Below are 15,822 nucleotides of genomic sequence, written 5' to 3'. Positions count from 1 at the left end.
CATACTGCTCAAGACCAGGATGGTTAGTGCTCACTTGGAGAGGCGTTCAGCATTGAACGGCGGCAGGGTTATTGATTATATTGACACGTATAATTTCACCTATATGTCTATTTAAACGGCTATAGAACAACATATTTCAAAGCTAATGATTTCTTATGTTTACGCAAATGTTATACGTTAAAATTAAACTAATTATTCGGATTTTATCGCGGTTTTAATATTTTACTTTTTCTCCCGACGTTTCGAAGACTGCAGCCTTCGTGGTCACGGGGGGAAGTAATTTATATTTCCGTCACATTCCGCTCACGTTAAAACTTATCTCTGTATTACAGCGAAAAGGTAAAGACTGTAACCGGAGAGGTAGGAAAATAGTGCAACGACGTTAATCATAAAACCTGTAAATTGATATTGAAAAGTAAAGAGTTATATATAATCGGATTATCATATATATTTTGAATCTCGGTTACCGCCAATAAGCCTTACCTGTATGATCTAAGCTAAACATATATAAATATAAATTCGACATATGCTATATTTATCGCTTTACATATAAACCTGTATATACGGCGTACATTATAACGAACAGGAACCGTATTAATTAATCTCACTTTTAAGAAGGATTTTAAATAGACATTTAAGATTTGAATTTATTTAATAAACAAATCTTAAGTTGTTATTTGAGCGCCCGTTGTAGACTGAGTCATCAAAATCCGTCATGAGCTGTCAAGAGATACCATTCGATATGTTGTTCATTTCTGTTCATTAAATCATCTTAATGACTTCTAAACACTTTCAATCTTACTAATAAAAATTTCGCAAAGCTATGATTAGTTAAAATACAAATTTACTCGATCACCTGTGAGTCGAACCCGCCATCTTGGCTCTTAATAAGGTTTAAATTAGGAACATGTTTTTGACAGCTATTTAAGCAATTCTTAACCATCTCGTAACGCTAAACAAGTTTATAAGTAAGACTGTTAGCATCTCAGCTGATATAGCACTCCAGAACGAAACCGAGTTGCATTTAATACTCCCTATTTTAGGTTGCATCGAAGGCGTCGTACTTAGCATTACCATTATAATGCTTTACTACACCAGGAATTGCTATAGCAGGATATGATAGCGATTAGCGATAATAGCACAGCTTAAAGGGCATTTACATTACGCGAGCACTTGAGCACAGGTAACAGAATAAAATCGCAATGGCACGTGTTATGCTTTCGAACTGCTTGTCATGGGCCGTCGCTGTGACTACATAACACTCTATTCTCTCTTGTTTAATATTACATATTGAGCAAAATGAAACGTGATGAAGGTCAAAGGCATTCAAGTCGTTTTATATGGCGATCTAAATCGACAGTTCGTTTCTAACATATGTTCTCTGCCCTCGAGGTTCTATCTTCTAGACTTCAATGAATTACAGGCAAATATATATGTAATTTAATCCTTTAATTAATGTGTCAATAATTTTAAAAAGATGAAGACTGGACAAAATCCTTTAAGTAAATGTTGCATCAGCTCTCTATACATAAAACTTCAAACTTTGCTCTAACTAACAGGCTACAAAATTACTGTTAGTAGTTATGCATAAAGCGTCATAAACCTATAGATTCAAAAATATGTTCGCTGATCAGCAAGTTTCCACTGGGTGACAGTCGCTCGGCATCTTCTGCTGCGCTTCCAAAATGTCTATATAAGTACGAAATCGCTTTGCGAGATGTTCGAAAATCCAATTCGTGATTCATCAAACACTGTTTAATGAATCATGCTGTGCAGAAATGTTCCCAGTTATAATACTTAATAGCGTTGGTATACTTCTCTAATATTTTCAATATATTTACAGACCACAAACCAATATGTATTGTAATAGTTACACAACAGAATACATTTCAGATAAAATTTTGTGGCATTTCTGCAGAATAGTTGGAGTATACAATCTTACCTCCTGATAAGGGTTGATGTCGGGCAGGGCCAGCTCAGGGACCTCCTCCAGCTCCAGCGGCTCCAGGTCGGGATTCGGCATCGGATACTGCAGCTGCAACCGCTCCAACGCGCGACGCATGTGGCGGTTCGACATCCTGTGGGACAACAAATGTTTACAGTATTGGCAACATATTGTCTTGGTGTAGCTAAAATGACGAAAAGAGTAACCCGCGCGCCTGATGATCCTCAACAGTATATATAAACTCAGTAGTTTAAATTACGAAGTACTGGGGACTTCCACTACGCATGTCACATAGTTAGATGTTAGGTCTCATGACAGTGATCAGCTATCAGTACTTATAATACTAAATTCCTAGATGCACTTCCCTTCCTATTCCCATCATATTATAGTTTATGCCCTTTTTCTTTTGTATTGACTTGTAATAGGAACTGTTCAATTGCCCACGTATCCACCCAAGACCGTGCAGTCGCTAAGTTAGGGTATTCAATCTCCCAATCACAGGTTTTCCCCGCTGTTGACTGCGGCATCCGATGCACTTAAATTGCACACGTAACCGATAAACGTATGTTATTTAATTTAAATACGAAACATGTTATTACTTGCATCAATGGCAGCACATCGGCTGGTTCGGATGAAAATATGAAAAATCACTCTAACTAAACTTTCTGTCTTCAGCCAAGGACATCGATCACTGTTGAAACGAATATTTGACAATCAAATATGATGCGGGGAATTAATAATAATTAGTCGTTACGGAATCTGTCAGTAACTCCTTCCTCAATGGTACATTATTTAGAAGGGGTAATTGCGAAATATCGAGGGGTCTAACCCTTCCACATCTGCACCCTAGTTAGTGTTCCTATATGATAAAATCAATAATGTATCTAGGGTCAACGAGAGGACGACGTCCGCGCATGCGCTGTGATTGAATAAAATTTTCACCTTTGGAAAGATTGAGCAACACCCAGAATCGTATTATATACGTCTCAAAATCATATTAAATTATCATAATATCAAAGATACGTCAAAACCGGAAACAATCCAAATATTACTCATCGCGTCTCATTCTAAAATTTAATTACCTTATGTAAATGTAATTATTAAACGGAAAATCCTATTAAATTCGAGGCAAATATTTACTGTAATTGCTAAACATAGACTTTATAATTATAATTATTAGGAAAAACAAGATTACGGATTGGAACTACATCTTTTTAATAATTGATCACACATTATCACATACCTGTAATAAAAATGTTCACACAGTACTTTCATGCCCCGCACAGCATCTAATCGAAGCATTTTGGAATGAATTTTAATATTATTATATTTCACTGCGCTCAATACAAGCAGTACCACTTTAACGTCTCACGTGTCAGCCAGACTTAACGCGAATGGGAGGTTTGTGCGTTGCAGGTTGACGCATGCGTCGAGAGCCCACGCTACCACCCCAGAACAGTATTGATTGGATCATTGCAATATTAAGCCCTATTTGCATCCGTCCCGTTTGGATGCAACATTCAAACGCAATAATCATAAGCAACAATCCAAGAGATAACAAAGCAATGCGCACATCTGATTCTGGAAACGACAGAAATGTTGCTCCTTCTAAAGCCAGACAATATGTTGGTCGAGCATGGACCAACGCGACCGCTGGCAAGTTAATAGAAGACAGGTGACGTGTAGACGTTCAACAAGTTTGAAGAAAACCAATGCAAGCGACTAATATAGACGAATTATGTACTGTCCACACATTGTGCGCTATTAAGTATAAATCTATTTAATATTATTAGATGAAATTATATTAGGCTCATTTATTGCAGAACTATCTACCATTCACTATTATGGTACACCTACCGAAACTAATACAAACCATCCAGATTTCAATATTGTGACGGAACTGTTCAATAACGAAGACTCACACCATAATTAACGTGAAGATCTGAAGACAAGTAAGTATTCATTTATTATAAATCCACTGATCTGAGCATAACCAAACATTTATACCTAGACGCGGTGTATCAAATAGTATCATACTAGAAATATTTTTTTGCTCCTAACTCCATTAGAAACTTCTAGTGCCGTACCATTATGTCAACTAGTCGTAAAGTGTTTTACAAGAAATAATATTTAATATAAATATAATTGAATAAGTATTTGATAACGCAAACGTAACAACGGGGCGTAACAATATTGTTACAAAATGCAGTTCCGGATATTCTTATGAAGTCCATATGTCACTCCTTCTACCTTTGATTCATATGCTCGTACGAAACTGTGACGCTTTATTGAGGATCTTATAAGGTAAATTTATAATCACTTTTCCATTTAGTCCAAAAAGAGGCTCGGAGTTTTAGGACTTTCAGATACTTGTGATTTGAAAGTCCATAAATACTTCACCTTTCTCAGACACGCTCATTATCTATCCATACAGCGAAGAGTATTGGGACAATATCCGGCTCTTAAACAAACCCTAATACACCGAGTATCCAATAATGACCATCTTTAATTTCAGAAGCTACAACTATTTCACCGAAGTTACAATATAGGTATTATTAGAATTTTTAGATTTTGTATTACCATATAACGATTCAAACAAAGAAATGTATGCATAACATCGGAAAATTCATATTTCATATGAAAAAATAAATCAAACGTTACTAACTTTCTTTGAGGGCTTTTTGAAAAGAAAATACTTAGTAAGAACATCAATCGAAACTATTGATTTTTATCGACTTAAAAAAAGGAGGAGGTTAAATAATAATTAATATAATACTTCGGTTTGGTTGGATTTTCTTACATTCAAATTATATTAATCACCGACTCCGAAATTGGTAACCATTATATCCCTTTTATATTAAATTATTTTTTGGTTTTTAGTGGTATTTGATGGCGGTTTATATAAATCCTAGAATTGTTATGGATATCGACGCCCTACATTATGATTCTGCGGTGTCTAATAAGCTGTATAGTCGTACAATTTGAAGGCCGGATCGAATATATTTGTTCAAACGCAGAATGCCTAGATTTTCATACCAAATCATGCAAGCAAATTACTACACGGATTTTATTGAAAAACAATCCAATAAAAGGTTTAGACGTGGGTGACCCAACGAATGTCAAAACTGGCAAAACGGCTTCGGTTATTCTTGTTATTATACTCTCAGAATATTATTCAAAATTTATACAGAAAGGCGTGTTGAGAAATTGTGAAGAAATAAAAACATCTGACAACATAGAACACTTGTGAGGTAATATCAGTTTTCTCAAAGGCTTCCTTTGTCTTTATTCTTCGTTACTATTTCATCACTGCCCCATTAATACGCCAAAGTTAGAAGCATATTCTAGCTCACTAAACCCATAAAAACAAAACAGCGAAATGTTTTGTCTACTGAGTCTGTTGATGCGGAGATAAATTTAAATGAAAACTTTGTAGACTGTATGTTATTATGAAGAAGACTTTTTTGTATATACTAAGTTACAAAATGACGTTTGTGTTCCCGGCGCGGTGGTTAAGTGGCGTCACGGAAACGATCGTGCAAGATATCCGCGGACGCCGGAACCGACGCGCTAGTGATGACAGCGCGGGACAGGGCATAGACAAACCGACCGCCCGGGTCTTAGGCAGTCAAATAATGGTAGTAGATTAGCTCCCGAAATCTCGAATTGAATGTTGGTCTTGAAATTTTCGGGATTAAACACAAAAATCCCGAGATTTTCGGGATTAATAAAAAATACAAAATTTAATAAGTAATTTTGGATTGATTTCACCGACAAGCATTACTCCCATAGAACCTACTTAAATATCAGCCTGGAGTTTATAATTTAAATCCGATATGGCGATAGGCGCATCCCCTATCATATAACGGGAGGGTGCACACATGGCGAACAGTGGGTGCATTAGCGGTAAGAGGCCTAATGAGAAAGATATGCAGGATTATGATTTTAGTATTCAGGAAACTGAAATAAGGACGAAATTTTGTCTTATAGCAAAGAAAAGTAATTACTACGCTATTTCTTGAAATAAAATTCTGGATGATGTTTTTTTTTTATTGTTTTTAATGACCAGATAAACTTTTCGTTCGCCTGGTGGTAAGCGATACGACCTCCCACGAAAAGTAGAAACACCATCCAACACCTTAAATAACAAAGTATTGTTTGGTATTGTACTGCGCTCGCCATCCTGAGACGTGTGATGTTAAGTCTAATTATGTCCAGTAGTTACACTGGCTACAATTTACTTTAAACTGGAACACAACAGTGACTACACACTACTGCTTGGCGGCATTTTTAAAATGTAAAATTACCGGGGCCACTATATTTAATATCATTGTTTTAAGGCTGATGGGATTCAAAATGGATATCTACACGTGACTTTGGTTACAAATAACAGATATAAAATTATAATGGAAAAAAATGGATGATATTTGGAATTTCCTTGTTTTATGGCCAACTGGCTTCCATATCGATATCTGGGCATACCTATGCACACCAAGGATATATCCAATGTCAGAATTACAAATATTGCCGCGATTTAAATTAGCCAAGGGATTCCAAAATGGCGGCAACGTTTATCAACATTAAATCTATTTTTTGTGATAAAAGGAATGCTTAGACATCGATTTTGAACCTAATTGGCTATAAACAAGGAATTAAAAAATGGCGTACACTTTTTCCAAAGCTAACATTGGATCTATTTTTTGCAATTATAGATATGCCCAGATTAGACATTGAAGTCAATTGGCCTAAAAACAATCAAAATCAAGATGGCGGTCACTTTTACTAATTCTAACATTCGATCCAGGATATACATCCAATACCAAGTAAAAAAATTCAAAACTACAATGATTTGTACTTTCAGAATAGCTATTACTAGTTTTAATAATAATAATTTATCTTCAGAAGTTCTCAATTGGCCGTTGGGTCCGACGCCAGCAATACTGCCTTCTGCATTTATCCTCTGCGTATGCGCTGTGGCGCGCATTGTGAGGAGATTCCTCACTTTGAATTCCTAACCGCCGCGCCGGTGGCTTGGGTCTTGAGATTCGCCATCGGAGGGTGATACATTTTTATATGCATTGTTTTTTATTAAAGACAAGTATAATAATGTCAAAAGAATTTTAAAAATAAAGAAGAATACATAATAATACCTTAAGTTGAAAAAGAGGTCAGATGGATTATTGTTTGTTACACCTACTTTACTAGGTAATTCTACTGACTTCGCCTTTTTGCCGTTCAAGGCCTTCATCCCCCTTTCCTCTTATACAGATAGACATGTGGCCCTACTCTGGAAACTCGATCCCAATCTGTAACAATCGCGACCTCAAAACCATAACACACCTACGCCACTGAGCCAGTCTATCATACAATGTGTCGTCTCTCATATTACATATTATTGAGCGTGGAGTTTATTTGAGGTTTAAATGCGTGATGCTGATGCGGTGTAGACCTCGACGAATAACACAGTGAAATATCAGCGTTGTGGGGACTTGGACCTATTGTTAATTTTTTTTAAGAGCATTTGTAACTTCTCTTAAAAGTCGTGCGACGGATGTCTCAGACATTGTCGTCACAAGACCAACACAAACCAAGCGTTGATGCCTGGTCTACCAGTGGCATATGAGGGTAGCCAGTTATACCTTAAATTAATACCAATATTTATAAAAGTAGCATGTACAGGGGTACATGCAGGGGGAAAATATCAGGGGGATTAAATATATAATACACTATATAAAATTTAAGAAGTTTTAATTTTTTTATGTTTATATTATAGCATATTGTCGGCTAATTGTGCATTACATCTTCAATTCGGCCTCGGATTTGTATCTGTATCGTTGGATTTTTCTAAAATATTATAAAGTAGCGCAACATTATTTTAATTGTTTATGTTATGATAACTCATTCGATTACCAAAAACGATCTCCAGCTGAAACACTAATATCAAAATCCCGACAAGAGTGCCAAAATGTAGCCGAGTACATAAATACTCGATTTGGTTTAGTTCCTTTAAATTCCACCGAGTCGAATCATGCGCTAGTGTCGCGTTAAAGGGTACGATTTATTTGGTTTTGTACTGTAATCCTAAATTTCAAACGGCATCGAGTGTCACAAGTAGGGTCGCTTGTAGTTGGTACGGAACCTGGATATACGAACGTGTACCTTTGTGCAACAATTAAATCAATACACAACCTGAACTCATCGGGATAGCGCCACTTGACGCGTGCGCACTGCGCAGTGATTTTATGCACTCTAATATTGCAAAAAAATGGAAGCGCCCTAGATGTTAGATATAAATAAATAACATTCCAAACAACATTGTAGATCTTGCAAAATGTGCCTCGATTTTAAAACAAACTTGGTTGAGCACTTGGGTGATCAAGTAACCTATGAAAGTTTATGATAGTTTTATTTTTATATTTGTATTTTTTTTTTCAATAATTAACCACGACGCTACGCAATCCTTTGAGAAATAAGAAAACTTTATACAGAAAATATTTTAAATTCCTAATCATACATTTTCACCTACCTATAGTAAAAGTCGCCAAACAGTTTCTTCAGAGCCGCCACATTTACTCGGAGCATTTTAGTAAGAATTTTAATGTTTCTGTGTTTTTGTTTACTCGATAGAAGTGCAACTCTAACTTCCAACGCGACGGGCAGACTGCGCGCGAATGACAGATATTTCGTACGTTGCAATGATTAATGACGCATGCGTCGAATGGCGCCCACAACTCAAAGCAGCGCCAGGACTGCATAAATTCAATCAATGGCTTATAAGGATATTATCACATGAAAATATGAAGTCCATCAAAGTTAATGAAATTAAAGAAAAAGTTTATTAATTGGTCACTCTGAGAGATGGTCGCATCTTTACACATAATTCTTATATATTTTTTGGCGAAGTACCGATTTCGCCTTTTTGCCGTTCAAGGCGGAAGTATTGGCGGTTATAGCCTAGTTGGAAATGTTACGGTCCGCCTAGGAGGGTCCCTAGCTTCAAAGCTTAAGACACCAGCACTGACTTTTCGTAATATCGTGACTATTCTTTGTCAGTTATCGATAAAGAAAAACATAGTCACGTGGGAAAACCTGCATAGCTAAAATTTCTATAAAGGAATTTCTACAGTATGTGACGTCTGCCAACCCGCACTAGGCCAGAGTAGTAAATTTCGACGAAAACCTTAGAGACCGTCCAAGCACTACGTAACGTAATTTGGAGCGGGGGGGTGTCGTAAAACGTTATGATGTGTTACAAAGGCGGGAGGGCATTTTTATTTTATTATATCTATAGGATACGCCCTTTTTTAGCTTTAGCGTAAACGATTGTAAAAAGGCGAATGCGGACCCTGGTAACTATCGGATTCGGCCATAAGGGCGTCTTCAAATTATTGGCGCCGTCGCAGCGCCATCCTCACACAGCAAGGTAAATCCGTATATAACTTTATTTATTTGTTTAAATCCACAGTTTTTAATACTAGTATTAAGGAGTGATGAAGGAGTGATGATGAGGAGTGATACAATCTGATAGACATATCTTAAGGCCAATAACATTGACGTATATTCCATAGACACGAACGTCCTTATAGACTACTAACTTTTGCTCGCGACTTCGCCCGCGCGAAGGAGTTTTCCGGGATAAACCGTTGGAGTTAGACAAAGATGATGTTCCGTAGGATTGTTTGTCTTAAATAGTTCTAAATTAAAGTCCGCGATACCTTTTATGTGGGACCCACTACGACCAAAATAATGAGCCATAAATATAATAAATCGGATACTTTTTTTTAGAGGACTTTTATCCCGGAAAACTCCTTCACGCGGGCGAAGCCGCGAGCAAAAGCTAGTAGTCTATAAGGACGTTCGTGTCTGTGGAATAAGCTAGTAATTTATACGGACGTTCCTGCCATATTGTTTTTTTAAAACCGACAATGCAGTTTTTTATTAAATCCATGAGACTAACTAAAGAAAAAGATGCACTTTTAGTTTTTTTTTATTTTTTGTTATACTCATCAGCCAAAGTTTGCGACGCTGTAAAATGGTCTGGCTTTTTCCTTTTCCAACTCTTTAAATTCTGAATTCTAAGATATCAAAATTACAAATTTGCATCAAGAACGTTATATGCGAAAAAAGATATTGTTTTATTTGAAAGTCACATTAAACCTGCAGCTCTTCATAGCTGATTTTTCTAGTTACACCTAGTAACAACTTTCTCTTGTTTTATATATCTATATAACTAGAAAAAGTATTATTAATGTTTTGCCTTAAGCATCTTCCCAAGAATGACAGCTCTTACGACTATAATTAATTAAGATCAAAACAGTTTTACAATACGTTGCTGTAACACTGCCTCGGCGGCGTGGTATTCTGGTAAGGCTGCAGTGTTGAGGTCAAAGGCTCGTTCCCCTGATCGGGCAAAGTGATATTAGGATTTTTCTACCAAGTGTCATCTCGGAGTGTGGAATTTGTGCCCACGCTCTGTGCGACAGGCTCGCCCCCTATCAATGGGACATGGGACATGGGACGGAATACACTCGGCGGAAAGTGGGTGCATCAATTGCACCTCTGCCTTCTTCGGGAATAAAATGCAGCAGAGTATGTTGCATTATATTAAACTTAAAATTAGGCACATGTGTAAAATACCTTGTTTTTATAATTACAAAGGCACACAAGCTATATTACTAATAATGGCCTGGAGTAATTTAAATCTCTTCATTAGCGAGAAGGGAACATTTCCACGTACCTGCTTGAAAAATGATGTTTGCCATAAAATAAACAATTTTCATTGATAACTACGTAAATAATATTTAACTCCACTCAATAAAAAGTATAAATTTCCCTTACAATAGCTGTATTGTTTGATGAATATTGTAAAATGCAGTATGGCACCCGCGAAGTGGCGCCCTAAAAGGAATCTAGAAACGATATTGATTGAATCCATTTTATTTGCGTCTTCCAGAGCTATTATTATACTATACATATTATCAGTTATTTTTTTCACAGGTTGGCTAACAACAACACTGCATACGATTCCTATTATTTTACTAACCTGTATGTAAACGTATGTCCCCCTATACGAAGCACTGATAAATATAACTTCAGGGTTTAATTTAACTTCAATAGAGGCATGACTTGCAACAGTGGTTAGAATTTAGCGCATTCGTTTTCACTTTTCACTGTGCATAGATGGCGCATGCGTGTGTTAGTGGCGCCCTCATGCTGTGTTAACTAGAGCATTTTATGTGAAGCGAACAGAAAAACGAATGTGGGGTTCGGAAATTCGTTCATATCTAGTTTATTTTGTATATATGCTCGGTAGTGTCCCCACTGCACCCGATCGTAAGAGAAGTATGATCGACTGATGAAAAAAGATTACTCATCGGCAGTCGATAGATTTACGCCGACTTGTTGGAACCGGATATCCATAGGCTGATCCCGGAACGCGACGAACTTACTTGGGCCACTATGGCAGGTTTTAACACCTTGTGTAGTGTGTGCGGTGGTCGCTATCCGGGCGAATATAAAATATATCCTACCGCCAGTAAAATCAATTTATCATTACCAAAGTAATAGTAAATTTTGCATCGACAATAATGTTGAAGCCTTCACAACCTTAAAAGTTGCCGAAAGAACGACTCAAAGAAGTAATATCGAAAGCGATACAACAGCAGTGAGGACACAGCAATATTAAGTGGCATCAAATATTATCATTTTACGTGATTAAAGCCAGTTCATTGCCTACTTTGTATCCGAAATCCTAATCTTATATCCTTGAGCCAAGAATGTTCAACTTTATAATTTCCTCTATGAATAGATCAGCACTAAAATCATGTTAAGCGCCTGCGGTGTTGTGGCGTCGTGTAGGTCATCGCCACTGTAGAAGAACAAATGGTTGCGCTCCTCTATGGAAGAAGATGATTTTCAGTCGGGCAGATAGGTCCCTCTATAGGTTCCTATTCTTGAGCGTCGCCCAAATTCTGCTATCGCAACGTAGAAGCAACTATCGCCATCTAGTATGATTGTTATGCGTTATCACAATCATCAGTCTTACTTATAAACCTGTTTTAGCCTTAAGAGGTGGTTAAGAATTACTTAAATAGCTGTAGATAACATCACCGGTTCCTAGTTTAAACCTTCTTAAAAACCAAGATGGCGGGATTATCTTACAGCTGATCGAGTAAATTTGTGTTTTACCTAAGCATAGCTCTGCGATTTTTTTATAAGTAAGACTGAATATCAATGCCACCTTTCTGACGGATGAGCGTAGGGCTCCTAATTATCAACTTCATCTCGAAGTTCCAGTGATTTTGACGAGATGCACACCGCTACAGTGTGAACATAAACTATTATTCTTATCATTTGTATTATAAAATGATAAAATTTAATAAGTTTAACGATTAAGTATGTTAATGCCGTTAAATTACATAATACTATTGTTGGCGAAAGTGCGTATTATGGACCTTTTATTACCTACCTGCATTAAAACCGTGTTGATTGTGACAGGAACGCAATGTCCATTCGATATTTACCGAAGTAATTTATATTTCACTTCACTCACTAATACAAGCACAATTCTCGCATGCGAGGGTCCGATTGTGCTCTATGGTCATTGCGCGATGCATAAGGCGCATGCGTAAATAAAGCCCCGAGCGTAGCCCGAAGCTGTATTGATTGAATGCTTATTTATTCAAAGTTTCTCTTAAACTGATGCTCCTTAGTTATCTATTATTATAAATCTAAAATGTTAAGATTTTTGTAAGAAGTAAACACCGAAATCGCTGAACAGATTTGGATGAAATTTGAACATGTTTTTACTGTTCACAGGGAACGTGCAAGTATAGGAGGCAGCATCGACACAAGAACCACAGCATTGATAAAAAAGAAACTCTCAAGTCCTACTGTCTGTTATTTATAGGCATGGGTTTCGTATGATAAATTAAAGCAAGCGATAATTCACAAAGAATACACACATATTTTTTTTTTACAAATGTTAGATGTGTGTGCCTTTGGGATATGAACCTGCGGACATTCGTCTCGGTAGTCCGTTTCACAACCAACTACGCTAACGCCGCTTTTCATTTGGATGATATCAAAGCATAATTATAATGGTATGTTCACTTAATTACAGGTTATTTTACATTGAGTATGAAATACAAACCTTATTTATTTCTACCACTCATATTATGAGATAAATATTTATAAATGTTTATAGAACTCATACTTATGTATGTTTTTATAGTGTTTTTTTTTATCGCTATTCATTTAACCATGGTAAAAATAGGTACTATATTTGAAAACACCAGAATCTTACATCATTTGATTTATTTATATGTATGTGTTGGAGCATCCAGATATACAATACATTATCAACAAATGGAATGATAATTTTTTACTACTTTTAATATGAGTTATATACAATAACAAGTTAATAGAGTAAAAAAATCATGTTGCACTACCAGATGGCAGTGCTTTCATTGTGTGCATGATTGAGCATTCCCTAGAAGCTACTTTTATTTTCAAATATATACAGATGACACTCTAGACTCTACTGGGATTTATGATTGTAACTACTGGACATAATAAGTCTTAACATGTCATGTGTCATGATGGCGAATGCAGTGGAATACCAAACAACACTTCGTAATTCATGTTGGATGGTGTTTCTACTGTTTATGGCCGGTTGTTCCTCGTATCGCTTACTATCAGGCCAATAGCAAGCTCGTCTCATCATTCAAACCAATACAAACAAATATTTTGTCTACCTTGTTCTAAACTTTAGGGCACTGCTTATCCCTTTAAAACGAAAACAGATGTGAAGCGACATGCATGCATGTACTCTGTATGATATAAAATCTAATTGTCCAACTATTTCCTTTTTGTTATGCATGCATAGCCTTTGTATGTATCCTATGATGCTTTTGTTACATGCATTTCAAGGTAAGATGTTTTCTTATAACAATAAGTACTACAAAATATGGATACGCGCCATACTACCCTACCCGATGACATTGGGTGTTTTCGGAAATAATCAGGTGCATGGGTAACCTGGCAAGAGCAGGAGAAATGATGACACTCTCAACATTGTATTTACATTGGCCTACTTATTCTCGCATAGTCAATTTATCTAAAATTGTATTCTCTGATTATTACGAATATAATGGTTAATATGGAAAATAGGGTTTCATTGTTTGTAAGTAAATTATATAAGTTGGTGTGTGTGTGTACCTGTGTTTACCTGATTGTTTAACTTGTGTGAAATTATACTTATGTCCCTTTAAAAGTACCACAATATTATTATAATATTCCATTTGTTCCTCTAGTTGACTTTGTATATATGTTTAATTTTTATGTCCATGAAACTCAACGTACAAGCTTAATAAGTTTGGTAAAAGATAAAAAATTTCAACGCCCCTAAAAAAATGTTATAGGTTTTTTTTTGACAACCCATTAATCACTCTCCTATAAAGTAATTTTTTGGGAACTAATTTTATTCATTCAACATGTTTATATGTGTGAACTATGAATTGTGTGATAATGCAATCCCAAGAAGATTCATATAAGATTCTATTGTCATCATTAATACATTTATTTTGTCCAACTAAAAATTAATTAAATTATTTCAAGATGAAGAAGTACATTTTTAATATAGTGCTAGTAGTAGGTTAAATTACTTTAAGATGCAAATTTTTTTATATAGTGCTGGTAGTAAGGATATTTAATTCAACCTTGATAGCAACCACCAAAGACAAGATGTAAACCTGCCATAGTGTGCCAGTGTTCCAGGCCAAAATAATTGTGTTCCCTGACAAGGGATTATAATTATTATCTCTTGTCAATTGACACTATCTGAACATTTCAATTACCGTCAGTTGTTGTTATTGTGCCTGTATTCTGTCCTGATTTGTGAATTTTGTTTAAGTTATTATGTGTTGTTGTCTTAAAAAGACAATCCAGGAAGATTATTATACTTTTAAGCTGGTAGAGGCGCGAGCAGAAACGAATAAAACTATAAGTAATACGAGGCATTAATTGTTTTTCTTAATTTTCTGTAAATTCGCTTATCGACTGGCCCGTGTAGAGGCTGGAGGTATAATTTATTTCCGACTTCACATTACAACTAGACGGCATCTTCCATTCTATTCGAATGGGATATGATCACGACTACAAAAATTACGTTGCTTACTTGGCGATTTGCTATTGATGGCAAAAGATTTTCATTACTTAATAACTAAATATAGGCTTTTACAGGTAAAGTTACCAATTAGTATATATAATAACTTACCTGGAAGTTGTCCGCAACCGCACAGCAAATCTTTGATATAATAGGCTTAGCCCAATTCACCCAGAAATTTATTAAGCCACCACTTGCCAGCAAAAGTGAAAAATCAATACGAAATGCGGGATGTCACTCGTCACTGACACTTCCTACTGGATGTCAATTTGACAATTCACTGCACAGATTAAAATGTAAACTGATAATATAATATCTCAGAGAATTTATTTATTTATAATTAGGACAAGCAGTAGTTGTTACATTATAAATAGCTCCAATAAAATATAAAAGTAATAATAGGCTTAAATGCACAACTTTTTAAGATGTCACAGCATGCATTGGCAAAAAAAATTAAATAACACCAGAAGGGGATTATATTATAGTCTGAAGACTATAGTCATGGAGAGATGCAAATAGCGATCTGATTTTATATTCTCTTTTTTTGTTTTGTATCTGCTATTACTACTCGATATTGGCAAAATCACCGACAAATAAACTATAGCAGCCATAATATAAAAGAAGAAGAAGAAGATTTCAGTCATGAGCGAGTTTTGTTTTTGTCTTGGTTTTTGTACTATACAAGTATTTATTTTGACGTAAAAAATGTATA

The 15,822-nt window shown here is 35.9% G+C and overlaps 1 protein-coding gene across 2 annotated transcripts in view; it reads right to left on the bottom strand.

The window, feature by feature from the left end:
* The window catches only part of LOC115455474 (transcription factor 25), a 38,372-nt gene extending 23,019 nt beyond the window's left edge, over positions 1-15,353 (bottom strand). For both annotated transcript variants that reach the window (XM_037444068.1, XM_037444069.1), the window contains exons 1-2: positions 15,222-15,353; positions 1,943-2,078 (exon numbers count right to left, since the gene is read on the bottom strand). In XM_037444068.1, the coding sequence (XP_037299965.1) occupies positions 1,943-2,077 (135 nt within the window). In that variant the 5' untranslated portion in view covers position 2,078; positions 15,222-15,353. The remainder of the gene's footprint in view (positions 1-1,942; positions 2,079-15,221) is intronic.
* Between the last annotated feature and the right edge of the window lie 469 nt (positions 15,354-15,822).

The sequence above is a fragment of the Manduca sexta genome, chromosome 27 (assembly GCF_014839805.1).
Source record: "Manduca sexta isolate Smith_Timp_Sample1 chromosome 27, JHU_Msex_v1.0, whole genome shotgun sequence".
Classification (NCBI taxonomy): Eukaryota; Metazoa; Arthropoda; class Insecta; order Lepidoptera; family Sphingidae; genus Manduca; species Manduca sexta.
The sequence above is the reverse complement of the archived record's forward strand: the minus strand, read 5'-3'. Positions and strand labels throughout refer to the sequence as shown.